Consider the following 26,164-nt stretch of genomic DNA (forward strand, 5'->3'; position numbering starts at 1 on the left):
TCAAGGGAAACGTTCTTCGGGATTTACATCAGGGCAGCTACTGAATTAAATAAGACTTCCAGCAGGGCTGGGAGTCTGCGCTGTATGTCTGAAAGTCTGTCAAGTGAGTCTAAGCACAAACAATTTGGGATGAAGTTGCTCATAGAGGCTTTTGCACCCAACCATTACTGTCTTGGAGGGGGAATTTAAGGAGTTTCCCTGCACTGTGTTGTCTCTGCATCAGAGATGTGAGAATGGGTTGAACCTCCGGTGGAATGAAGGTATGTTTTAAAGACTAAGTCCCAATTCGTTCTACTTAACGGAAGAGAATTAGGAACCTGCTGATGTTTGACCCCTGGCATAGTCCGTGGTGAAGGACAGAGGCACCCCTCTCCCCTTCCAAAAGACGATATAGCTGATCTAAACTCCACATCCTTCGTTTACTCCTGGTGACTGCCAAAAGAGCTTAAACTTGGCTCCAAACTTAGTAATAGCCACTGGATCCCACAAATCATGTACTATGAATCCAGCCATAAACGTCCAGATGCCTTCTCAAGGTTTTATATTTATCTGGATGTTATAGGAGCAGCTCGTGCATCTGTGCATGTACAAATCTGTATTTATGTACATAGCTGACAGAAAATTGCTGGAGAATGACAAGTGAAATGTATACCAGCAATCCCGAGTTTCGTACTTGCGCATTCTCGGGTGTCTGGATGAAGGAGGATTCATTGCAGGATTTGGGCCCTGAGGAGCAAAACCAAAGAGCAGGTAACTTTCTTTTGCTTTTCTCATTGTACAATTAAAAAAAAAAAAAAAAAAGAACACAAATATAATAAAGAAAAATGATCTAAAATTCAGGCAGATAAAAACAATATATAAAATAATACTTTAAAAAATCAAGAAAATGAATAAATATTCATGAGCATATTCAAAAGCTCAGATGCTTTCATCAGTCACCACAGGAGGGAAATATTAATTTGGAATAATAATAAAGAACCTTGAAAAGGCTTTAAAAAAGGGGGGAAGGAACAGCACACCCCCTGCTTCCATGGGCTCCTGCAGCCAATGCGCAGCTGAGCTGTGACCGAGGGTTTCCCCTCTAGCTCAGCCTCCCTTAGAGATTTAAACCGTGTGCGTTTAAAACATGCATACCTGCCTCAAACCTAACAAAATATCCCTTCCGTCTGAATTTTCCCTTGCAATCACATCATAGCAGCATAGGAAAAGAAAAAGGAGTGCTAATCTATCCTACAGTTTCCCAAACAAGGACTCTAGGCAGGGGTTTGTGAGTGGATTTGACAGATGTACGAGCAGATGGTGAGGGACACTCCCTGAGAGCAGCCGATTCCCAGGCCTCCATGTCCAAAAAAATATCTTTCCACGGATAATGTGATTTTCAGAGGGAAGAAATCCAGCGCTCACATCTCACACCAAATCTTCTCGGTCATTTCTTGAACGCATAGGGGCTGTGTGGAAATGCTTGTCTTCAGAAGAGAGCTGGCTGCTGATGATATGCCATGGCGCTTGACCTGACCCTCGCAAAACCCAATTTGCAGCCCGACAGCTCCGTCTTGCAAGCTTCTCCACGGTTGCATGGCTACAACCAGCAGCCGAATTGGGATCACCTCCTGTTTGCGTTGGGTGTGACATATTAGGCCTGTTTCGCCTCTGCCAGAATGTGCTGTGCAAAATAACATATCCCGTGAAGTATCCATTTAACGCATGCATTTCTGTACAGCCCCCACACTGAAACACATCATGCCAGAGCAGGGCTGATGCCTTGTTAGATGTCTGCGAGTGCCTGGTGAACCCCTATACTGAACACGACGGTGTGAAATGGAGCCGACGGGCTAATTTCGAGGCTGGTGATTTGACACAAAAAAGGTGCTTTTCTGATCAAATGGGGCGGCAGCCGGGAAGAAGTGGGTTTCGTGATTTAACCTACCACTGCCGGCTTGTTTTTAGCAGCAAATAAGCCGCAGCCCCCCATTTTTTATGTGGGGGATCCACGTCGGACCCTGTTGTTGCCTTGCTGGGGGCTCTCAGCCTCCTCATGTCACTTTTCTCTGCTTGGTGGATTTATCCTTCGTATGTTTAATGGCGCCACAGCAGAACAGGACCCTTTCGGCCCATGTTTTGCACAGCTTCCCAGGCAGCAGAGACATGCTTTGGAGCAGCTCCACGCTGCCACCCCGCCATGTCGGAGCCCTTGGCCAGGTGGTTTGGGGCAGCACAAAGCCGGGGGCCCTGCCACCAGCCCAGCTCAGGGGTACCAAGCGTTGATGGGGAAAGTGGCCGCGTTAAGAAACAGCCCAAAAAACTTCGGGTAGCTGCAGAGTGAGAGAGGGGGTTTGCGCTCCCGCGGGGGGCTCCTGAGGAGAAGTTTGGCGGGAGCTCGCTCAGGGAGGGGGGCGAGAGCAGGAACAAAAGGCGATGGCTCCCCTCAGAGCCAGCCTCCAGTTCGGCAGCACAAGCGTCTGTGTCCCCCCGAGCGGCTCCGGCTTGAGAAGCCGGGGAGGAAACGCGGCTGCCCGGCGGTGGAGCCCGCCGCGGGTCCGGTGCCCCCGGCGGGTTGCCCTGAGGCGGCGGGGCCGGCGCAGCCGCGCCGCGGGGCCGGCAGGCAGCCTGAGGGGGAGAAAACGTGCCGCAGGAAGCGCTGTCTCCCCCGGGGACAAGCCTGGGGACGCTGCTGGGGGTGTGGGAGTATCATCGGGTTGTTTTGCTTGTACTGCGGTCATTAAAGGGTCCCCAGCCGGGAAAGACCCTCCCGCCCCTCCACTCTTCCCCCTTCATCGCCGGGTGACTGAAATGAGGTAAGGGCGGCTTCAGCCCTAGGGAAGCGGGCGGCGAGAAGGGTGGAGGATGCCTCTTTCCCCCGACAAGGCGGGTTGCTGTGGGGGGAGGCCGGCCCGGAGGGGCAGAGCTGCCGGGCACCTCCCGGGAGGACAAGGCGGGGAGCGGTAGCACCGAGGAAGGAGCGCGGGTGGGGGGAGGCCGCGGCTTCCCGCCCCGGGCGGCGGGGGGAACTGCCACGGTTGGAAGCGGCGCTAACATGGAGGGGGAGGTAATGGAGGGAGGGCCGGCGCTGGGGGTGGGGAACCGCCCCGAGGTGGCCTGAGGGGGGCACGGCGGCAGTGGGGCGCTCGCCTCGGCCCGGCGGCGGGGGCGGAGGGGAGCCCTTCCCGCCTGCCCGCAGGGCGGAGGCGGCGGCGGGGGGGGATCCCGCGCTGGACCCGGCGCTGGCTCCGGCCCCCCGACCCCGGCGGGAGGAGGCTCCCCCTCCCTAGAGGGTGAGTTGCGGGATCGTTGCGCCGGAGACGAGCCCGGCGCCTCCACCCGGGGCCGTGTCCGGGACGGCGAGTAAGTGGCGAGGGCGGAGATGCCGGGGGGCCGTGTGGGAGGGATGGCGGCAGCCCGGGGCGGGGAGGGCTGGGGGCCGCTGAGGTGATCCCGCGGCGGCCGGGGGGGAGGGGGCAGGCGGCCCCCTGGAGCGTTGGGGGCCGCCTGAGGCCGGGCTTCCCTCTCTCGGAGGCGTCGCCTCTTCGGCGTGCCCCAAGTTAAGCTTCGGAGTTGCTCAAGAAGCAGCAGCAGCAGCGTGCCGGCGGGCTCGGAGCGGGGCACCAGGTAGCCGTATCGCCGCCCTCCAGGCTGCGTCCTCTCCGAGGGGCTGGACGTACCTCTGTGCCCATGGAGAAGGCGCAGCGGGGAGCGTGTGCTTGAAGGGCCGTCTTCCACGGGAGGGCTTCGCTTTCTGCGGAGAAAGAGGTGATCAATGGCTTCAGCACACCCTAACTGAGAAAGTGATCTGTCCGCGGGGGAGATGAAATGATTTAGTGTGGCCTCCTCTTCCTCCTTTGTGTTCCTGTGCAGGAGTCTGGACTGCCCTGTTGGATTGTCGGAGTTGAGGTAATGGCTGAAGTTGGTTGGTGGGAGACGGCTGGAGGCCTGGAGCACGGTCTGAGGGTTACACAGCGCCTATGATCTGACCCACAGCCTCGGCCTTCGCTGGGACTGCCAGGATGGGGAACAGTGGCTCAGCCGTGAAGGTCTGCACGGATCACCAAGGAGGCATCAACTGGCTGAGCCTCAGCCCGGACGGGCAGCGCCTGCTCACGGGTAGCGAGGATGGCACTGCACGGCTCTGGAGCACTGCCGACAGCCAGTGCCGTGGCCACTTCCAAGGTACAATAGCTTCTTTTCGCCTAGTTTTTGAGTCTAAAGCATGGCACGGGCCACACAGCATGTCCTGGTCTTTTTCAGTCGTTGCAGCCTGCCGGGCAGCCAAGGTCGTACTGTTTTGTTTTGTCGATTTTGAGTATTTGTTACAGTAATGTTAAGCAGAAGCTGTTTCAACCCAGAACAGGTTACAAGCACTCCTGAATGCATGGGTCATTTTACTGCAGGGTGTGGAACATAGCAGTTGTTTCACTTACGTCTCTTTTCCCTCTGTTTTATACCCTGGTGAAATACTGGCTTTTTGTTATTGTCTCTCTCTTCCTCTTTTCTTCTTCTTCTTTTTTTTTTTTTTTTTTTTTTCCTTTTAATCATCTCATTTTCCAGGCAATCTTTATTTAGAACCTCTTGACCCAGAAGTCTGGAAAGAAACCTTACTAAATAGGTTATTTTTTTCTCCACATTTGACACACAGAAATGTTAATTGATGGGCTTTTTAATTTTAAATTCATTTTGCATTTTAAACAAAATTTGTTGTCTTTAGACTAGCATCTCAGTAATGAAGAAGAAAATAAAAACTGTAAAAGTATAGTCATGCAGGAGTCAGATGTAGGCTAAAGATGTTTGTATTCTCAGTCACTCATGTTCTTTTCTCTTAATACAGAAAAGAGAAAGCTCTTGAATTTGGAATTTCTAATCCTTTTTTCTTCCAAAGAAGAAATCACGTAGCTGGGATTTTTTTGTTGTTGTTGTTTGTTTGCTTGCTTGCTTGTTTTTAACTATGGGGTATTGTCTTTTTTCCCCACATCCTGCCATGATTCTAGCTCCTGGAAAACTCACTGCATTTGCTTTAGGCTTAGAAATCCGTTTAAACCACTAATTAACTTTTAACTAGAAAGAGAAATATATTGGATAATATTCAGATTCTGGCCTGTGCACTGCTAGTGTTTGGCGTAAACTCTAAAGAAGGTCGGCTAGCTGGTTTGTGAAGTGTCAGTCGAATCAGATAATTGGATGTCTTTTATATTTATGCACACACACAGTTGTTGTGTAAATTTGTGTCCCACAAGCTGTAATTACTGACAAACCTGTGTCTATAACACAGTTTCAAGCTTCCACCACAGCGTAACCAACATACTTTTGACCAGATCAGCACCAGACCTTGTCTGCCACAGGGAGTTTTGCCGTCCTTGGTGTGGCTCAAGTATTACTGGGGTTGAAATCTGACTGACAGACTTCGGTGCAGTAACCAAGATGCTTTATCTTCTGAGAGCAGAGTTATGTGACACTGTGAGAAAAATCCTGGTGGCTGAAACCTGTCCCATTTAAGCTGCTGTGCAAAAAGTTTTCACAAAAAGTTTTCACAAAAATGTGAGGATGGATATGGTTTTGCCTATGGCCTTGGTGATCTGTTTAATTTTTAGCATCTGGTGAATTTGCTTAAGAGGAAGCAAGATGTGTGTTTGTAGCATGGATTCTGCTTTGCTTTTGAACTATAACGAGGCTTTTGAATTACAGGAGTTTTAGTAAAATCTGGTTTTTACTGTCAGTGAAACAAAGTGTTTTACTGGGCAGTCTGCTTTCCTTCAGGGTTTTTGCCATCTCTTTCTTCTACAACGTGATTCTGTTTTTCTAATGTCTTTGTCCATCTGTCTCTCTTTAAACACGTTTGTCCTTCCTCTGTTTTTTCTTTTTCCTCAAAGAACAGTGTTATTTAAGTCACAGCAGGGCCCACCAGCTTCAACCAAAGTCTCAGGTGATCTTGTGATAGTTACTTAAGAGGAAACAGTTCTGATCTTGAAAGCTTACAGTCTAAATAATTAGAACAGAAGAGTTCAGGATAATACTATCCCAATGATCAGGTAGTGACATCAGTTTCACACAAGAGATCTTGGACAAAGCTGGGATTTGAATCCAAAGGTGATTTTTAAATGTGGTGCATTTAGTGATACAGTAGAAAGATGACACAACTTGCTAAGCAACAGCAAAAGCTCAAGGTTGTAATATTGATTCCTCTTTGCTAGCACTACCCTGTTTTTCAGCATGAAATTTTTAGAGTGGTGGTTGTGTCTATTTTTCTTGTAACTGTAGAATCCAAACATACTCTGAATAATGTGTAAATAATTGTGCTCTTATTCTTTCTTTCTGTGTCATTTCCTTAAAGGTATACTGATATTTTGAAGTAGGTTTTATTCATGTTGTTAGTTGTAATGGGGAGTGTTGGCTGACTTTTTACCAGATATGTGTTTTTGTTTGCATTTCATTCTGCTTGGACAATGAAACTAAACTTGCTGGTAAGTATCGTGTCGCTTCCTTTTTTCATAGTTCCGTGCTTTAATTTAGGGCTGTTTGTGTCCTCATAATCGATGGGCTGGGTCGAAACGCAGCGGGTTTTTTCTGACTTCAGAAGGAAGAAAAACATTTCTTTATTTAAAAAAAAGCCCATTTTTTTACTGGTTATAAACTTCAGTAGTCTGAGTTTTATTATACTTATATTAATTTAGCTTATTATGTTTTTATAATACTGTTTGATCTACCTGGTTGGTGGAACTGTACTGTTCTACTCTTTCACTCAATCCTTAGGTCAATGAAGCAGAGTTTTCTGCTGTGAATTAAAAAATGTGTTTTATACAAATCCTTAAATGTGAAGAACGTGGTGGTGCATTTAAAACTAGAGTTTCAGTCTGTTCGTTTGTGGTATTTTAGTTAAGGTGAAGAGCTCGACTAGTCTGTCCTGTGATCAGTCACACTGCACAGCGATTGAATTTATTTCCTTTGCTCTTCCTAGGACATGAAAGTTACATCACCTTTTGCCACTTGGAGAACGAGGCAGCCTTCACGTGTAGCGCAGATCATACCATTCGAAAGTGGGATGTGATGACAGGACAGTGCCTGGCCATTTACCGAGGACACACATCAATTGTGAACAGGTTGGTTCCGTGGAGTTCTCCCCTTGTGTTCCTGTAAGCTGTTTCCACATATACTGTCATTTTACTGCAATTCTCCATTACTACACTAATAAAATGGGTTGTGTAAACCTTTGAGTTCATGCTACACGTGTTCTGTGCTGTAATGATCAGTTTTCCTAGCAACAGTGCTGACACATCCATGGACAGCAGATAGGAGAGAAATTAAAGGCACACAGCAGGGGAATTGAGTCCAGGGCTAGGAATGACATTCCAGAAGAAATTATTCAATTGATAGCAGATGCTTCTGATAAATAGATTTAAAAACATCACGTCAAGCCTTTGTGTCAGGAAGAGGGATAAAGTCAGGGCTTTCTCTGGAATTACTGTTCCTGTTTGTGCAAATGAAGTTTCATATTAAACTGATTGTGCGTGACTGATTGGCCTGTCAATTTAAAGTGCCTCTTAGTAGCTGGACTGGATTTAATTAACGACAAAGAGAGCACTCAAAGATCGGTACTACTTTTTAACATTTCTTTTATGGTGGGTGGGTGGGTGGGTTTTTTGTTCCTTACTAAACTCAAAACACATATGAGGTGTAGCTAGATTCTGTAAATAGTTAGGAAGGCTGGCGCTCTCTGTGTTTTGGCACTGGCCTGATTTTTTTGCTTGAATCAGCAGATGGGAAATGTGTTCTGTATTCCTATGGTTTTGTTGCCAGTTTGAAAGGTTCCAGAGGACCAAACTTGGCTGACAAAGATGACAGGTTATGATGTTCTTTATCTCTGGTTTGGAAATACAAACTGTAGAGCTTTTTCTGGTGTTAGGTGTTTGTGCAGCTACAACTCGTTATTTTGGAGGCCCAGTAAATTGAATTCTGGAGATGTAATCTCTCATTTGCGCTTCAGTATGTAAAAAGTGGGGTGCTCTTGCTCTACCTTTTTTGAGATCCTGGGCTGAGTGAAATTAGGTGTATATTTTTTTCCTGCACTCTCTCTGTTTGCTGATGGAAAGGTGATTATCTCTGCACACTGTTGGTTACAGTGCAGGTTCCTGGAATGTATTTTTTTTTATTTTAATTCCAAGCTATTTTGATAGGTCAGTTTACAGAGAATTATTTGTAAAGAAATACTGATAAATAATTATCAGGAATTAGTTCTTTTTTTTTAAAAATTAAAACAAACCACAACAAGCTTTTAGCTAATACCTGTAACTTACAAAAAGTATCTAATAGTGCTGTGGGAAAAGATTTTAGAAAACCGTAAATGTCCGAAGTTACAATGCTGTAGTGTAAAAATGTCTGCATCAATGTACCTGAATAAGGGCTTTCAATTTTAAAAGTAGAAACAGCAAAGTATTTGATGGTGGTTTTTAAAAAAATAATTCATAACTAATGTACATTAAACGGCAATACTGAATTTGGGTTGTATATGTTGTGTTCATGCCGCTGTCTCTAACTTCAGGATGCTTGGCTTGCTTACATGGCTATGTAAGAAGAGCAATGCTGTTCATACACACCAACCTTATTTTTTGCAGGATCCTGGTTGCCAAGGACTATCTCTTCAGTGGCTCCTATGATAGGACGGCTCGCTGTTGGAGTGTGGACAAGGAGAAACAAATCCAGGAATTCCGGGGCCATCGGAACTGTGTCCTGACTCTAGCTCACTATTCCTCCAGGGATGTTCTTGAAGAAGAGGAGGAGGAAGAGGAGGAGGAGGAGAAAGTGAGCAGAGACCTTCTGGTGACAGGTAGCACAGACTGCACTGTTAAGGTCTGGTGGGTGTCCAGTGGGCGCTGTTACCAGACTCTGCTGGGACACACTGGGGCTGTCTTATGCCTTATACTTGACGCACCAAACAGGGAGCTGTTCTCTGGCAGCACGGATTATACCATTCGAACGTGGAATATTGTCACTGGTGAGCAGCTGAAAGTGTTCAAAGAGCATCAAGGATCAGTAATTTGCCTAGAGGTAAGAACACAGGCTTCTTCAAGAGGTGTTCAGAGCAGGTATCTGTATCCTAACTCACGTGGGTCTCAGTTGTCTTTTCATAAAGAAGCTCAGACAGGTTATAAATGGTAAGCTTAAACATTCAGGTAATAACAAAATAATAGTGCTCTGTGGTCTTGAGACAAATCCTCTTTCCCTAAAACACTTTCATCCTTTTGGATTCTAGTGGCTACCCTGGTTTAACTGGTCTGCTGACTCAGTATCTGTTTAAATCCTCCTGGGCCTTGAAACTCATGAGTAGGTTTGCTGGGAGGACTGTTCATCTGAGTAGGGTTGTGTACACAGGATCACCAGACTTTGAAGAAACATAACCTGAGCAAGTGAACAGGCACAGGTCAGGTAACTTAAAAAGGGGAGGGAAAAAAGATTCAAAGTAAACCAGAGAACTTAAAAAAGCAAAACAAAACAAAAAAACCCAGCCTGAAACACAACCCAAAATTGTGGGCAAAAGATAATAGCAAAGTATAAAGCTGAAAGGAATCCTGCTTTAAAAACCACACAGACATAATTTGAGAAAAGAGAGGGAGAAAGAGGTGGCCAAGACAAGAAAACAGTCAAGGAAAATGGAAAAGAGAAGTAGAGCATGGGGGAGAGAAATCAGGAAATGATGAAGGAGAGAGGGGAAAAAAATTAATGTGACCTGAAAAACTACACCCTGTTTTTCTGTTTGCAGTATTTTTCTGGTGAATGCTGCCAGGTTTGTTAACGTTGAAGAGGAGAGAAGGAGATTAGGCAGAGGAAGAAAAAGGGGAACTATTGCACAAGCGCTTGTCCTGTGCGCTCCATGATCCACCAGAAAATGCTAATGGTTTATTTAAAGAAGGTATATGATGGTCTCTAACTTAGTTTCAGGTCAGCAAACCTTAAATATGTATAAATGTATGTGTCTGACTGAAGTGAATGACAGTAGTTTTTCTCACTACTCTCCTTGTTTGTGTTTGTTGTCCATAAGTGCTTTCCTTTACAGAGGCTACAGTAGGTATTTTTGATAGCTTTTTAGTGAATCTTGCCTTTTTTTCTAAAGAAGGTGGTCACAGCTAACACTACCAGACTAAAAACCTGATGGTACTGAAGGAATTCTGTTTTCCTTCAGTTTTAGAAAGGGAAAAAAAAAAACAACAGAAAATCATGTTGCCCTGGAGTAATGTTTGTCTTGCTTGGGTAAATTCTCAGTGTTAAAGCTTGTTGTTATGATATTGTGGTAATGTATTTTAAGGATGCTCAAGTAAATCTGTTGCTGTTCTTAGTGTCACGCTATGTTTTGCTGTTTAATTGTAACCCTTCTCCAAGGCACAGATTGGCAACAACAGAGCTTGCTTTAATTTAATTGGGTTCTTGCTAAAATTGTTACACAGAACTGGCTTGACCCTCTCTCAGAAGCCTGGGAAATTCAATTACACTCTTTGAATGCTCAAGAACGAGCAACGCTTCTCTGCTTGTGAGCACAGAGTTAAACAATGGTTTTAAACAAACAGAACTTCTTGTAGGGGAGAAGAAAAGCAAACCCAATACATCTATTTGGAAAACCTGAACAATTCAAAGTACACAAGACTACTGCTGCCAAGACTGTGTTGGCAACAGTCCTGGCCAAACCTTCTTCTAGCTGTGAGTAACTGGTAGCCCCTCACTTCTTTCGTCACCAGTTGATGTTTGAGGCTAGAGGAGTCCAGCTGAGGTACATACTGCCCCCATGGAGAGCGTTTGGTTTCTAGGCCTCTAAAACTTATCCCAGCTTAAGCAGTGACTGTGCTGCAGTTGAATAGCTTTAGGCTGTCGATCTTTCCTAATTCCTCCCTCTTCCTTACTGGGTTCAACACTAGCCCTTCTGTTCCACTTGGCTGCCTCTCAGCACAGCCACATGGTATTTTCATTCTTTTAGAAAGGGGTCAATCGCCAGAATCCATACAAAGATGTTACAACAGAAGGGAAACTTCCTGAATAGAGGTGTTCATTTTTTTTTTTTTTTTTAAATTTTTGTTTTCTTCCCAAAAGCTCTTGGAGCTTTTTTTTGCTTAGGGCTTCTTGGTGACAGTGTTGCAGTCTGTGGCAGTGAGTTGGGATAGTGTTTTTCAAACCGTGGGTTGGGAAGGACTTGGAGGTAGTTGTTGTGAGTTGCTCACAGTAGCCAGCAGACAGTTCTAATTGTTGACAATAGTTCATTTTCTTCAGAAGTGAGCTGCTAATTACACCAGATTTTCACTCCTTTGTCCTGGAGGAGCCGAGTTGGTACCAGCAATTAAAGGTAGTTACCTGTTCTCTGGGTGATATAATGCTTTTGTGGAGAGAAAACCAGGGAAAAAATAAAGACTTATTTTCATTTTATTTATTCAAATAAAGATCCCTAAGGGAGGGTGACCTTTCAAAAAGTTTGAGAAATGCTTAGTGTGATCTCTCATCCTGGACACAGATCAGGAAAAATTTGGATATTGAGACCATATTTTCCCCAACTTAAAAAAGTTCTGTTATTATTAATGGGAATGCCCCAGGATGTTCTAAGCTGCTGCAGATTAGGTCTGGGCTGTTCCAGTCGTGCCCTGTTACTTTCCAGTAAATACCAGTAGTGTCACTGTAGCAGTGAATGGAAATTCCTGGAGCTTCTTCAAGGAGTGTTTCTGGGTAGGTACCCATAAAGCTCACCCATGTTTTCCACCTTGCTTCCTGCAGTGCTGGTGTGTGAGAAGCAGAGGGGTGATGCCACAGGCATGTTCGAATTTTGAATGTTCCTCAGTTGCTCCAAGGTCCTTTAGGTGGTGTTGCCAGCTAGCACAAGTTAGAGGAGCTCGGAAGCAGCTCTGATCTAGCATGGCAGAATGGAAAGTGTTGGTGAGCTTTTAGGTTTCCCTTTTCCCCGGTCCCTGGTGGTCCTCGCTGGTGGAGTGAAGAGGGTGAGCTGTTCAGATGTTCCCCCCGGGGGTGTCCTGCTGTCCTGGGGTCAATCTGCGGAGGGTGGTTTAGCAGCTGAACTGACTGCATGTGGTCTGCTGGCAAAGCAGGTCTGCTGCGGGTACCTGCTTATTCCAGTGCCGCTCTTCTCTTCCTTCCGCTCTCTAGATGAGGCTGACGAAGGTTTTGCCAGGACACCTTCTGTCTGCAGTGGGAAGGGAGTGCGTGCAAGGTGCTCTGGCAGCCTTGACTACACCACTCTCGCAGTCAGGCAAGGTGACAAGCAGTGGAGCAGCCAGAACTCTTCACTGTTTCTCCTGCAGTGCGTGGATGGCTTGGCAGGCAGGGACAGCAGCTGCGTTGAGCGCTCCCTCTTCATCTAAGAGCCAGTGATGAGATTTTATAGGGAGTGATGGGAAAGAGCAAGGGTGGGCTGAGTGTAACTGCGCAGCTAATGCTAGTTCCTCCACTTAAACATTTCAGGCCTGGCTAAAGACCAGTATTTGCAATTAATGATCAAAAATGCATTTTCATTAACGTGCCTGCCTGCAACAGGCTGAAAAACCCTGACTTCAATATTTACTTGTGTATGTTTTTCTAAATGTCTCCAAAGTAGTTTTGCATACTGTTCACAAGGATTGCTGTGTCCTTTGCCGATTGTTCTGCCCCTGAGTATTTACCAAAATTGTGCTGCCGAAAGCGGGCAGAGAGAAACGATCCAGCTTGGAATTTAGCTTGGATCCTATAGCAAACATTCTTGCAAGAAAACTCCTTTCTTGCAAAAGGAGTTTTAAATGAACATGAGTGGGCAAGGACTTGCTTCTAGTATTCATGCAAAAGATCCTTTGTTTGGACCATTTAGTTGCCTTTTAAAGCTGACTAGAAGAAAAGAATGCTTTGAACAAAGCCGTTGCCTGACCTCCGTTTATATGCTTAACTGTTGTGATCGTGGGGGCAGATTTTTTTTCTTGTCATAGCAATTAATGAACTGTACATATTTTTTGTAATTTGTGTTTGTTGCATAATTCATCAGAGGACAAAGATGTGAATTAGAGGAGTGTAAATGTGTACAACACCTGTAGAAAAGAAACGTGTTTCTAGGACCATTACTTTGCACTGCAGTAAAAAAGCTGAAAAACGTTCTCTAACAGCCAGACCAGAGAGCTCGCTCTAGATGGATTCTCCTGAAAAAAACCCAAATTCTTGCCCAAAGGGAGTTTGTTAGCTTGTTAAAATGAATGTGGTTTGAATGGGATCCTGAAAGTCTAACTCGGCCGAAGGCTTACATAGTTGTAACTTGAGATTGGTCCAAGTTGGTGATTTTTAACTTAGAAGTGGCTGTGAAACAGCAGACCCAGCTGGCAGACTGGGGGGATACTGACCTGCATGGGAAGAATAAGCTGGCAATGGGACATGTGGTTGCTGATGTGAACATCATGGAGTTCCTGGGAGCCGGTCTGAGTGCAGTGACCTTCAGAAAGAGGATGTGTCCAAATCTGTTTGGAGAGCCGATGGATTGCCTCTCCTTGGATAAGGGTTAAATTGGTGTTTATGGCAAAGGTTAATTGGGAGAGCGAGGGCCGTTCCTATAAGCTTGAAATACCTGCTGAACAGCTCTTTTTCAGATACCTGCTGAACAGCTCTTTTTCAGATATTTTTGGCATTCTTACAGGTAGAAATTGTCTTAAGCTGCTGCATATACTCAGTTCAGCCAAGCTTGTGGAGCAGTAGGGTTGTGATTGTCTTGAGAAACCAACCCTAGACGTGATCGTTTGTTTTTTTTTATTCAAACTGTGGCGTATTGGGGAGCTACCAACAGAGTCAGGGCTGCTTAAAACTGGCATTTTTTAATAGTGAAACCTGTAACTACTTCGGTGTTTACAAACCTGTATTTTGCTGCTGCTATTCTGTTGTTACTCACAAGCAAGCCTGACTGAACTTTCTCTTGGAATAGTACCTCTCCAGTACTTTGGCCTGAGGATCAAGACAAATTTGCTTCATCCTTGTGTCTCATCTGCTTCAAAGCAAAATCCCTCAGAGTAATGAGAAAAGTTAACAGTCCAGAATTACAGATACCAACGCAGTGATTTTTTGCTGTCTGGCTGAGGCTTTAGAACTGGGCATCTGACTGTCATCAGGTTTTTAATTCTTTTGAAGCTACTTGGGTTTGAAATGTCCGCTCAGCTCGTTAGTATCTGAGCTGCAAATCTGTTCTGTGTTGACTGCTCTGCTACAGGTGTCCTTGCCTCGCCATGCTTTTCCTTGTCAGGAGCTTTGTTGGGCAGTTAGCCAAAGTGAACGAAGTGCTCAAAAGCCAGCCAAGGAAAATACAGCTTTGAAAATATCACCGCTTCTCCAGGCGGTTGCAGATTAGAATATGTAAGTGTTTCTACTGATCATTTTTAAACCAAGAGTTGACAGACTTTGGTATATCTGGAAAATCTGTTGAGTGAAATTTTACATTTTTCCTTCTAAATCATAAGAAAATTAAATTCTTTAATAAGAATAGGACTGGGACCTAGGGAATTAGTTAAAGCTTTTGGAGGCTTTGGGCTAAAAAAGCCCAGTAGTTGTGGGCCTGGGGACCTAGCCCACAAGTATTTGCTGTAAATGACTGAGTCTTGATGCCCATCCACAAAAAGGGTGCCAGTCTTGGCAGCGGGGAGGCCTATCTCCCACCGAAGCTGCAGCACGATCTCACATTTTGGTGAAGAAGTCAGCATACTTTGCCCCGCTCCTGAGAGAGGGGACAGATCTGCTGAGCCTCACGTGTCAGCGGGGATGTTTACCCAAAGGAACAGCAACATACTGTTTTGCCCAGTAGGCTAACAGAACTGGTGGATCTGGATTAAATGGCCTCTGTAGGCTAAGGAGATTTGAATCGATTTGGAGAGTCCCATAACTGCTGGATAGGAGATGCCAAGCTGATGGAAGGAGGTTAGCAAGAGTCCTAGAGGGAGAGACAGCAGAAGGTGACCTAACTAGAAATCTGTGCTTTGGGGACCTGTCTGGAAGTGGGCAGGAGAACTGTGTTACAGTCCCTCTTTCTTGGGCTTTTTAGATAGTTTTCAGGACAGTCATGACTAAGAAAAACAATTACAGGAGCCAAGTGCTGCTGGCTGACCCTGGGACCTCCACTGCTTCTACAGCAAAGATGGCATGTGCCCAGCTAGCATGAGAGCATTTGCCCAGTGTGTCCAACTTGGCAAGTTAGAGCCAAGGCTGCTGTGTCTGCATTGTTGGGGCATAGCCACCCCCTTTGGATGCAAACTCGGAAAGAAGGCTCTGGAGTGAAAATACCGATTTGACATGGGTCATATTGGGTTGGTGCCTCTGTCTTGCTTTTCTCAGACAGAATCCCATCTGGTTTTCCCGTACTCCCTTCACCAGTTTCAGGGATGCTGTGCACTGTTGCTTGGCCCAGCATGTAATGCTTCCTGTTCATTGTATAAAGGGACGGTTGCAGCCTGGATCAGCTTCCCAAATCAGGACTGGACTCTGAGATTTGGGCAGTCAAAAGTTAGGATGCTGTACATGTCAAGTCCTTTTTTGGGTGGATTTCAGTTGCATTATATCCTGGTTCTGTAAAGGGTATTTGGGAAGGTATTTGTTTCATATGCTTGTGAGGTGGTTTGGCTGGGGGAACAGTATGTGATGGTCGTTATTATTTTGATGAAATACAGATATCTGAAGTGTTGTAGCTTAGGCTGGAGTTGTAAACTAGACCTATCTTTAGTGCAAGTGAAGGAGGAGTCATCTCGCATAAATTGCTGTAGATGGCCACAGCTGAGAAGATTCTCCTTGTCAGGGGGGAGAAGTAGCGAGTTTTAAGGCGTGATCTGTTCCAGACATCTGGTTCAGGACGGGATGAACTGTGCCCTAGGTGATCTTAGCTGTAGGTATCTGCATCACCTTCGATGAGATGATGTCACTAAAGGCAGATCTGATTTGCAAGTTCAACCTGAGCTGATAGCTCTTGATGGCTTTCTCCACCAATAGCTATTTCGTCCTCCGTGTTTTAAAAATACCACGGAAATGAGAGTCTGTGTGACAGTCAGAGCCTGTGCTGGGTCTTGCTGCCGGCTTAGTGGCATCCAGTAGATTGTTTAACCTGTTAGTGTTTCTGTTTCCCTGCAAGGCTGAGAATCCTTTGCTACCATGCTCACCTGCCTAAACTGGTGAGGGGGAGGAAGGTGCATAAAACTGTATCATGGGGCAGCCTGGGTAGCACAGAGGCTTTGAATTTAATGAAGATGGTTGGTGTGACGGCCGTCTCGCCAGATCACTGACTGGGCATCGGAAGCTTTTATGACTCTTAAGATCCTGGTGCTGTAAATTACCTGAGTAAGTCCACGTCATTTAACACATTTTTATATCTAGCAAATTATCAAATCTAGGCAAGTTGCAGCTTTTCTATTTCACTTCAGCGTTTATACACCCACTCACTTGTAGAAATGAAGCAACATCACCTAATGTACCATTAATGCAGAGTGGCATTTACCTGCAGGAGATTCTAACGGGGTTTTCCCTTGTTCAGTGGGTGGGTTGATGCTGCTAGCAAGATGTCTGGAAAAGAAATGCAATGACTTGGCCGAGAACAACGCAGCAGGATCTCAGCTCAAAGCATCCTCTTCCATTTAGCAGGTGCAACGTGACAGTGCTCTTCATGCCCAGTCAGGTTGAGCCTGGCAATGAAAAGTCAGGGTTACCTTCCTCAGGCTAACGATGGCACTCAGTTTTTGTTAGTGCTGCTGGTCATTCCTTCTCTTTCCTCATTGAGATGTACTATTAATGCCGTTGCTAAAACAGCTTAAAAGTCATAGGATGTGACATTCCAAAGTATTGCTGGCTTTTAACAGTGGTATGTGTCTTACAACCTCCTGATGTTTAGCTATGAAAACTGTCCCACAGGCCACGTTCTGCTCGTAGGACATGTGGCACGCACTGCTCCAGCTGGGCTGGTGGGACCTGCGTCCAGCGATCCTCTCGGTCTGCCTGCCGGCATTTCTTACACGGGTTAGCATAGTCCCATCGCTGCAGTGCTTTCTGTCTTAAAATACCTTTTGTTTCATGTTGCTGTAGCGCAGCACACATGGGTTTTTGCACAAAGCTCACTTATGGTGCCTTTTGCGAATGGAGTTGATTCCTTTTTGGAATGGGAGTGGAGATGGGAGAGCTTAAAAAACATTCCAGCCTTACAGCCAGAGCGTGCAAAGAGTGGCAACCAAAGGTTTGTAATAATCTGAGGTGGCAGAAGAACCAGACCCTTAAAAATGACCTAAGAGCAAGACCCATGTCAAGTTGATTCATCATTAGTTCTGCAGTTGGTTTCCTGGGAATACCTGAGAAGCAAAAGGGGTTAGAGCTCAGCTGGTCTTTTGAACCTGCTGATCTGTGTGTCTGGAGGGCAAACAAGGTGTCATTACTCCTTATGCAAATTCTATTTCTTTTCGGGGAGGTCAGGCTTCTCCCTCTCCATCCTTTTGAAACAGAGATTGCTCAAGTCCAGGAAACTTACCTCGAACTACAGCCCATGGATTGCTGTGAGAGCGTGCGTTGGCTGGCTGCCTTCATTGCACTGCCCTCGGATGGCGTTGGGCCAGTTCTCTGGAGGAGCACGCAGTCAGAGCTGGACATAAGGATGGCTCCTAAATCCTTCAGTTTGTTTTCATGAGATGGAGGTAGAACACAAGATTTTTCTCTGCGCTGTGGGGAGTTTCCCATCTGAGCTGCCAGGCTTTGGGTAGTTTGTTACCGTCTACTCGCTAATTTTATGGTCTCACATAGCTCAGTTACTTCCTCTCTGTCTTGGTTTCCCAACTGCAGTCCTTCTTTTTGTCATTCTCTGTCACGTCTGTGTGGAATAAAAGCCAACCTCTCCCACTTGTGAGCTGACACAATGCGCAGGGTGACTGGTGTAGTGAGGCACCGTTCTTCTTTGTGGTTTATAGGCAGAGTTGCTCTAAACACAGAGCAGGAGACAATCTGACTGAAGATGTTTAAAAACCTGCGTAAGGGTGGTTAATTACTTAATCGTTCGATAACACAGTGTAAAAAGACTTGTGGAAACACAGATACAAAACAGTTTCCAGGAAGAGTTAGTGTTTCCAAATTCTGACCTTGTGCAGAGTAATCATGTTTAACCCTCGTTTATGTTGTGTAGGATTTTATTTTTAATTTACTTTCTGTTGTTACTCAAAATTGTTTTGAAATTTTTGTTGTAATTAAAACTAGCAATCTGATTAAGCGTTCTTGTCATACATGCTTTGCAGAAACTACACTGCAGGGGATTTTTTGAGTCTGTATTAATGTCACTAATTATGGAAGTAGGGTTAGCATCGTTATGCTTACTGAAGTCCTGCCTGCTTGCACCAGCAGATGGGCTAAGTTCATCTCCTGAAATGTGGGAGCTGGTTTTAGGGCCCAGAAGTCAATGGGAGATGCGATTGCGAAGAACACAAGGTTGGTTTTGCTCACCATCCCTCTTGTTTCAAGGTGTAGTTGTTGCTCTTTGGAACAGACTGTTGAGTTGGAAACTCTGACTTCAGGTGAGTCCCTTCAGTGCCGTTCTCACAGGAACGTGCCTGAGAGACTATTGCTGATGTTTTTTTCTCTTCCCTTCAGCTAGTGAATCGGCACTTGTATTCAGGAAGCGCGGACAGGACAGTGAAGTGCTGGTTAGTAGACACTGGGGAGCGAATCCAAACGTACAAGGCTCACAAACACAGCGTTAGCACTTTGAAATACCACGCTGGGATCTGTAAGTTGCCTTTCCTATGTTCAGCAATCCCCTGTCTCCTTTTTGATGTTTGTCTGTGATCAAAGGTTGTTGATAGAGCATACTGTAATTTTGAAGGGTTGTGAATTTGTCACTTTTTCAGCTCCAGCATGTTTATGTTCAGTATCAAACTTCGCTGCATTACTCCTTGTGGGAAGCTTAGATCTTCCCTCCATTTTCCACCTCCCTCTTTGGCAAATGAAGAGGCAGTTGCTTTATTTCCCTTACCAAGGGACGTGGCTTAAATCCTGAGCTGTCTGTGGGTTGTTTGTATAGCTGTGGTTTAACCTCGCTAGGCCGCTGTCTGTCAGTCTGCTGCTGCTGCGTACTCGGAGACAGCAAGTGCTGCTGCTGGATGTGCAGCCCCGTGCCTGCCTCTGCTGCCTTGTAGGTGCTGTGTACGGGACTGTCCTAAACCAGAATCGTGTCTCAGATGCTCACTGCTTCTTTCTGACAGTTAGGCTTCCTGTTCAGGCTCTGACCATCTCCTAGACTCACTTTCCACAAATTCTTTTCCCTTTATCTGTCCTCTGTCATGGGTTTGTTCCCCAAACCACCTTTCTGCAGTAGCCAAAGCATTGCTTGCCCTGCTAGTGCCTGGGACTCGGTTCCCCTGCTTTCAGTACTCCTGTTGATAGCGGTACCCGTACATGATGGTCTGTCGTTGACATAACAGTATATTCTGACCCTGCAACCTCCCTCTTTAAAGCCCTCTCTTGGCTGGCTTTCCTTCTGCACGTCATCTGTCGTTTCTGGTTTTGGCTTGCAAGACTGTGCCTCTATTTTTATCAGCCTGAACCTCTCTCTGTGTCATCCTGGTCTTATCCTGCCACTCGTGTTAGACCTGATGTGCCTTCCTTTGCTTCCTAAAGAAGCATTTCCCTCCTCGGGGTGGCAATGCCTGTCTTTAGCGAATCTGGAAATTCACAACGCTTTTCTGATCTTGATTTCTGTACTTCAGCTGTGAAGGAACATGTAACACCAGATGAACGGTTGCTATTCAGGCCTTGATACCTCGTTTGGCAGGTCATCGGTGGGATGGTGATAAATGGCTGACCAATGCAGGGTGGTCCCCATTAGAAAAGAGTCGTACCTGCACGGGCAGATGACGGTTTAATGGCAGTTGACTGGCACCGTGCTTGACATGGCTGACCGTCCACATTCATAACCCAGTAACTGAACTGAGTTCTTAATTATGCTTGGAAACCTGACATGTAACCAAACCCGTAGGTAGATTTTGATTTTAATCAGGAAGCCTTTTTTTTGGTCTTCCTTTCAGCATTAGACCCATAGCACTACTTTTCTCCATTAAAATAGTTAATCATAATTTACTGTTAATTTCAGCTCTCCTCACCTATATTCAGAACTCCCCTGCTCTCCCCTACCTGCAGGTTTTAATTTCTGCTGACTTCAGCTTTTGTGGTTGGCTGAAATGGAAGGGGGAAGGGTCCGAGCTTCTGCTGCCCCCTGAAGTTGTTATTGCTCAAAGATGCAGGCAGGTAGGGCAGGGGGAAATGAACCAGAAATTTTAATCCAGGATGAACACTGGCAAACAAAACACTGATTTTTGTGTGTTTGTGTCTTCTCCCTTTTAATTATAAAGATATAAACCCAAACATTGAATTCATCAAGACTACCCAAAGGCAAGATAGCTGTGCTAAGCTGATGTTGGCCTGATCCAGTGAGGGATCTTTAAGTCTGGGTGGGAGATGGAGAGACTGTCTCCTTCACTAATGAGACCTCCAGAGCTGCTGTTTTTCAGTGGTGATCCTGCTTTTCGTGCAACCAGTATAGACTCGACCAGACTCCCTAAAACCATCATAAAGAAAGTTTATGCTCAAACAAAAGTTTCATTATCTGATGCCACCCACATCAGCTCTGCAGCTTTCTCTCTCTTCCCCCTCATCCTACCACCCTGCCCCTGCCATACACATACATTATTTTTTCATAACACTCTTTTTTTTTCTAAAAATGCAGGCAATATTGCTGCATTTAGTCAGACCTGTGAAGAACATCCTGATAGTGTGATAGAAGTGTTCACGGAGTTATTTAGGATCTCATTTTAAATCAAGTGCAAACATACGGAAAGCGTCAAACAGGGAGAATTGAATTGTTCCACTTGAAGGGTAGGAAAAATGCCATGGAAAAATATTAGGACTTTTTTGAATAGAATTTAGATGCATTTTAATTCTTGACTGAAGAAATTTCCCCTTAAAAATTAATTTGTATACTGTGATTGCTTGCAATCTTTTAATACATTGGTCACTTATTTCCACAGTATCTTTTAGTTTCGTTTCAGTTAGAATTACAAAGACATGTTCACTGGATACCAAGTGTCGGACCTAGTGTAGCCTAAAATATTCTGGCTGTTCACCTGGAACAGCTCAGCACTGTGGGCCCATTTTCTTGTCTTTCAAAAATGTGGGGAAAAAACCTCCATATAAGTGTTGTTTGCTGTGGTTTGTGCCCCATTTGCACCAGCACAAGAATACGGAAGCAACCTCAGCTGAGAGGTGGTAACTTTCTGTTGGAGGCTCTTAATTCCCTTGCATGCTATCTGATCAGTACCCAAAGGCTCGTTGCCCCGGGGAGTTTATGGTTTGAGTAAGAGAGTACAGTAGAAGAATGAGAGGAAAAATGTATGTGTGTTTCCAAAATGACTTTATAGTGTACAGGGAGTCCAGACAGATCTGAGAACTAAGCTTTAAATCATCAGAATGTGTTCCTAGTGGCTTTCCTCAGTCTGCTTGTGTAATTAATAGCACGGGGAATATTAAGGCTAGTTCTCAGTCTTAATTTACTTAATGATACTATGTTGGTTATTTCTCTCCTACAGTATGTGCACAGTCATTTAAAATTTAATGTGGTTTATATTTTTTCATGTTGCGAAAACTCCAAGGGAACGTTTAAAATTCTTCTCCCTCCCAAGGGTCTATGAAATTTAAGTAAAAAATAAAAATGAATTGTTGATTTTATTTTTTTTTTTGTTGCTGTTTGTTTCACAGGTGGCATATATAAGCATATATTTAAATGCTAAATCTGGGTTAGATCAACAGCTCTCCTTTGAAACTCAGAGGTGCAGAGACTTCCTAAATCTAGAGTGACAGTTCAAAGACATAAAGGATGTCTGTCAAAAGCAAAATCCTGATAGCGATAGCTGCAGTAAACTGACAGCTGCATAGTGAAAACAGCTCTTAATTGGTTCCTACTCTCTGCATGTGTGTAATCGTATTAACTGATTTCCATTCACTGGAAAAAAAAATCCGTACCTTGTTCCCGGCTTCACCTCGTTGTTACCCGTTTGCGGAGCAGGAGGCCATGCTCTTCCAGGATTGTGTCCGCAATTGAATTGATGGTGGCCCCTATAAAATGACATGGATTTTCCACATCCAGGTGTTTACACTTGGAAGGTGTGCCCAGCCTCCTGCTGTTTAGTTTGAAGTTGCAGAGCTGATGGCAGTAGGTAGCCTGTTCTCTCTTCCCGTGTTGTAGTCCTGGATTTGCTGCCGTGGTAATTTCGTCACCTCTCTTCAGGAATCCAGTGCCTGACTTCTCTCAAAAGATAAAAAGTCTGTTGTTTTCAGGCACTTCAGTTCTGTAAAAATCTTTCCATGCTAGTGGCTTTTGCAAAGCCATGAAATGTGAATATATTGCTTTTTGCAGTTCTGAAATATTTATCTCGAGATAAACGTGAGGCGTTTGGGTTAAGTGAAGGAAAGTGAGTGTTTATGAACACAGTTTGTAATCCTTAAAGCACGCAAATGTGCTCTCTTTTTGGGCATATTGCTAAATATAAAATCTAAATATTCAACACTGCCTTACAGTTCCCGGATGCAGCAGTTCTGGGGCTGTGCTGTGCAGGTCCTGAAGTGTTGAGAAATCGTTCTTCGAACATGTTAAGATACCCTAAGGAAATCTGATGAACAGCCAAAATCCCTGGTCAGGCTTAATTTACTTACCCCCCGCCCCCACCTCTTGTAGCACACGTACAGTATAGCACACAGAATACAAGAGTTGCAGCCCAAACCCTGAAGTACTGAAATAGAGATTATAGCCTGGGCCTTGAATCACTTAAAGGCTCTGCTGCCTGCAAAGATCCTAAGCTACAGGATTTAGCTGAAGAAATGTACCACACTGAAAGATTTTATAAAGCTTCTTTGTAAAGCTGCCTACACATGCCACTCGCCTCTGAGGACAGAAGATTTAACTGTGGCCTTTCCCCAGAGATGGCCTTACCTACTGCTAGTAAGCTTATGGTTGAAAATAGGGGAGGAAAAGGGTATGTTTTAATGAAGCGAGGGCCGAATTCCTGCGATGAGTCTGGGAGGCGGTAACACTGTTCCTGTGCTTTGCAGCTCCACTGTAGAGATGCTTCGGCTGCTTGACTCAGCAGCAGGAGTGATGATGATACTGTGGTACTGGATGGAAACCTGGAAGTAACGGTGGTAAAACAAACGGAAGGCTTAGTGGAAATCATTAAGAGCAGACTTGAGATAAATTGCCTGCTTAGAATTATTGAGGCATGTTTAGGGAGGGAAATAGACGTGGAAAAGCAGAGCAGAAATAGATGTGTGAAGCGTGTGTGGAGTGAAATGCTGATGTGTGGGGGAACTTCAGGCTTAAGGCAGTTCAGTGTTTCGAAAAATACGAATGAAAACAAGCATGCTGGGGTCAGCAAAAGGAAAATGATGTGAACTTGCTGTAACTGAAACCAGAATCAAGCCTAAAAACGGTACGTCATGCTCCTCTGTGAACTAGTTGTAAGCGCGCCGTGAACTCCCACGGACTGACCTTACGTGGCTGCTCACATCTGGCCTTGGGCTCTGTTGTGTGGTTGCGTTGCAGTGTTCACAGGAAGTGGCGATGCCTGTGCAAGAGCTTTCAATTCCAAGAGTGGTGTCCTGCAGAAGATCTTCCGAGGACACAAGTTCATCATCAACTGCATCCAGGTCAGGAAGGGGTTTCTTTGCCGGGATTTCTCACTTCTGACGGCGCCCTCATCGTTTTGTGGGGATCGGTGTGGCCAGCTGGTCTGTGTGTCTCGGGTTGGGTGTTGTTCCAGGGGAGATGGAACGTAACAAACTTGAATATTCCTTTTGTAACTTTAGACAAACTCGATAATAATAAGGATAAGTGAAACCACAGAACGAGTCCCCAGAGACAGTCCTGGGTCTGCGATTGGAGGTTTTTCAGGTCGGGTTAGACGAGCAGCCATAAAAAATGAGACGCATGTAACTGGTGCTGTGTAGGGGCAGGGACTGGACCCTGACCTCATGAGACCCCTTCCATTACAGGATAGCAGTGATAAGTGTTTGCAGTGCTCTAGGCAGAAGGTTCTGCCTTATCCAAGCAGAATAATAAATAGCTATGTCCCCCTGTCCCCCCCGGCATGGTAGCCCTCAACAGCGTAGCAACTGCCTACCATCCTTTCTGATCTTAGTGAAGAGCTAGTGGTGGTTTCCTTGTGCTGCCCTGGATATAAACGTTTATATAAAACACTGCCCTCAGGATCTGTTTTTCGGAAGGTATAGAGATGATAAAGAAGCTCCATATTGGAGCCACTGGCTTAAAAATTTTCTGAAAGGCAATTCAGTCCCATCAAATGGTGCTTGCGCACTGTCTAGGCCGAAGCGATGCTGGCGTTGCAAAGGGGAGGAATTAGTAATCCCCAGTGGCAACGAAAGACCAGTATCATGCAAGGAATCCTGGGGGGAAAGTTTGAATCCTTGGATGCTTTGTGCACTTGAGAGTCCACATCCCCCTGCATCAGGAGCTCAGTAGAAGCTGTGTGCAGGATGAGGATTTTGGTTAAGAACGTGAGACGCTGTAAGTATTTTTGGCAGTTGAAGGAAAAAAGAGAGAAGATAAAATTCGTTTTGGAGTTGATCCCAAGCACAAAGAGTTGTAAATATGGTTGTCTTTTGTATATTTTTCTGAATTTGCAAGTGGCTAGTGGGTCTTAAACTGCAAACTCTTGGGGATGAAGCAGTTGGTTGTGTAGCAGATGGTCACCTGGATGTGTTTGGGTGACGGTATTATCATTCTGGGCAGCCCTAAGTACTGACAAGACCATAGCTTGGCTTTGTACTTTTTATCTTTTGGTAATTTGGTTTTCAAATGTATAGGGCAAAAAGTCCAGGGAAGAGAGAGGACTGAGAAGTAGCGACCTTAATATGATTTTAGGTGTATTAATGAGGGAGGGATGAGGGGGCTGGTGTGGTGCTTCGCGCTGACGAAGCCAGGCTGCCGGTGGGACGCTCGCCATCGCGGCGGCCGCTGCAGCCTGCGAGCGCCCGTGGCGGGGAGGCTGACGCAGGAAGGGGAAGATGATCAAGCCCGAAGGTTGGCTTCTCGGGCAGGGGGAGGACAATTGGAAACATGACAACAGCAGCAAGTGGAAATGAGTCTCATTAAGGAAATGAAACTACAGGGGGGAATCGGGGTTAAATTAGTGCAGGTTTGGAACAACAGATTTAGGAGGAGGGATTATAGCTGTAACTTACTGCGAAGGAAGAAGGGAAGCGAGAAGGAAAGGATTCCTGACCCCCCCTGCTGCCCACTGATGCTGATTTTGGTGCCTCCGTAAGCTTCATCTTCGAAACCGGCAGTCTGAAACCAGCACAGAAATTCCCAGCTACAGCCTACTCTGACGCTGAGCTTAGTTCCCCATTGCTTTTCTAGTGGGTTTATGTTATAAATAACTCCTGCTGTTTATATTTTATGGCTCTCTGAAGTGGCTGAGAAATGAATTCTGACTTGGTAACGTCTCATCCCACTAGCAACTTCTGTGATAATTTATACTGGCTCTTGCGATGAGCTATCAGGCCTTAAGTGTTAGGCTCAAGCTGTGTTTGCTCCGATTTTTGACAGTTTGATTGTGCCGATTCCGAGCTGTATGGTTTGATATTAAATGTGACCTCGTTGTTCCAGATCCACAACGAGTTGCTCTACACAGCTTCCCACGACGGCACACTGAGGATCTGGGACATCCGGGGAATATGCAAGAGGAATAAGCGGCGTTTGAAGAAGGAGAGGTCTGCCCAGGGCAGGAGCTCTCAGAAGGGGAGTCTGTCTCGACTCTTCAACAATAAAGTCGGCTGTATGGTACAGCAGGAAAATGGGGAACACGAGGCTGTTGAGCTAATGTGACTGTCCAGAACAGACTTTCCACCAGTGACCAAAGCTGAACCTTTTGTTTTCTGCACCACTGTGTCCATGTAAACCAGAACTTGGAAAGAGATGGGAAACGGCTTTGCTTGAACCTCTTTTTCAGGAGCCAGGCTCCTCTGTGACTGACAGACAGACTCAAGTCAGATGTTGTCGCTGCAGATGCCTCTCGGCTGAGCAGCACTGGGGTCAGGAGGGACTGCAGTGTGGTTCAGGTGACGTACCCCTGTGTGTGTGTGTGTAAGCAGGACCTGTACTTAACGACTG

At 45.5% G+C, this 26,164-nt stretch overlaps 1 protein-coding gene across 1 annotated transcript; it reads left to right on the top strand.

The window, feature by feature from the left end:
- Nucleotides 1-4,001: 4,001 nt before the first annotated feature.
- On the top strand, nt 4,002-25,879 carry WDR86 (WD repeat domain 86). The gene is made up of 6 exons (XM_009957431.2): nt 4,002-4,164; nt 6,944-7,085; nt 8,598-9,030; nt 18,577-18,712; nt 23,576-23,679; nt 25,661-25,879. Exons 1-6 carry the CDS (start codon nt 4,002-4,004, stop codon nt 25,877-25,879), a joined length of 1,197 nt encoding a protein of 398 aa, XP_009955733.1.
- Nucleotides 25,880-26,164: the final 285 nt, after the last annotated feature.

The sequence above is a fragment of the Leptosomus discolor genome, chromosome 6 (genome assembly GCF_034619465.1).
Source record: "Leptosomus discolor isolate bLepDis1 chromosome 6, bLepDis1.hap2, whole genome shotgun sequence".
NCBI classification, from domain to species: Eukaryota; Metazoa; Chordata; class Aves; order Leptosomiformes; family Leptosomidae; genus Leptosomus; species Leptosomus discolor.

What these genes read in the sequence shown, in the direction of transcription:
- WDR86 (XM_009957431.2), top strand. Translation starts at nt 4,002, where the DNA reads ATGGGGAACAGTGGCTCAGCCGTGAAGGTCTGCACGGATCACCAAGGA. An exon ending in GATCAGTAATTTGCCTAGAG is followed by an intron (nt 9,031 to 18,576) that starts GTAAGAACACAG and finishes TCTTCCCTTCAG; the next exon opens with CTAGTGAATCGGCACTTGTA. An exon ending in TCATCATCAACTGCATCCAG is followed by an intron (nt 23,680 to 25,660) that starts GTCAGGAAGGGG and finishes TCGTTGTTCCAG; the next exon opens with ATCCACAACGAGTTGCTCTA.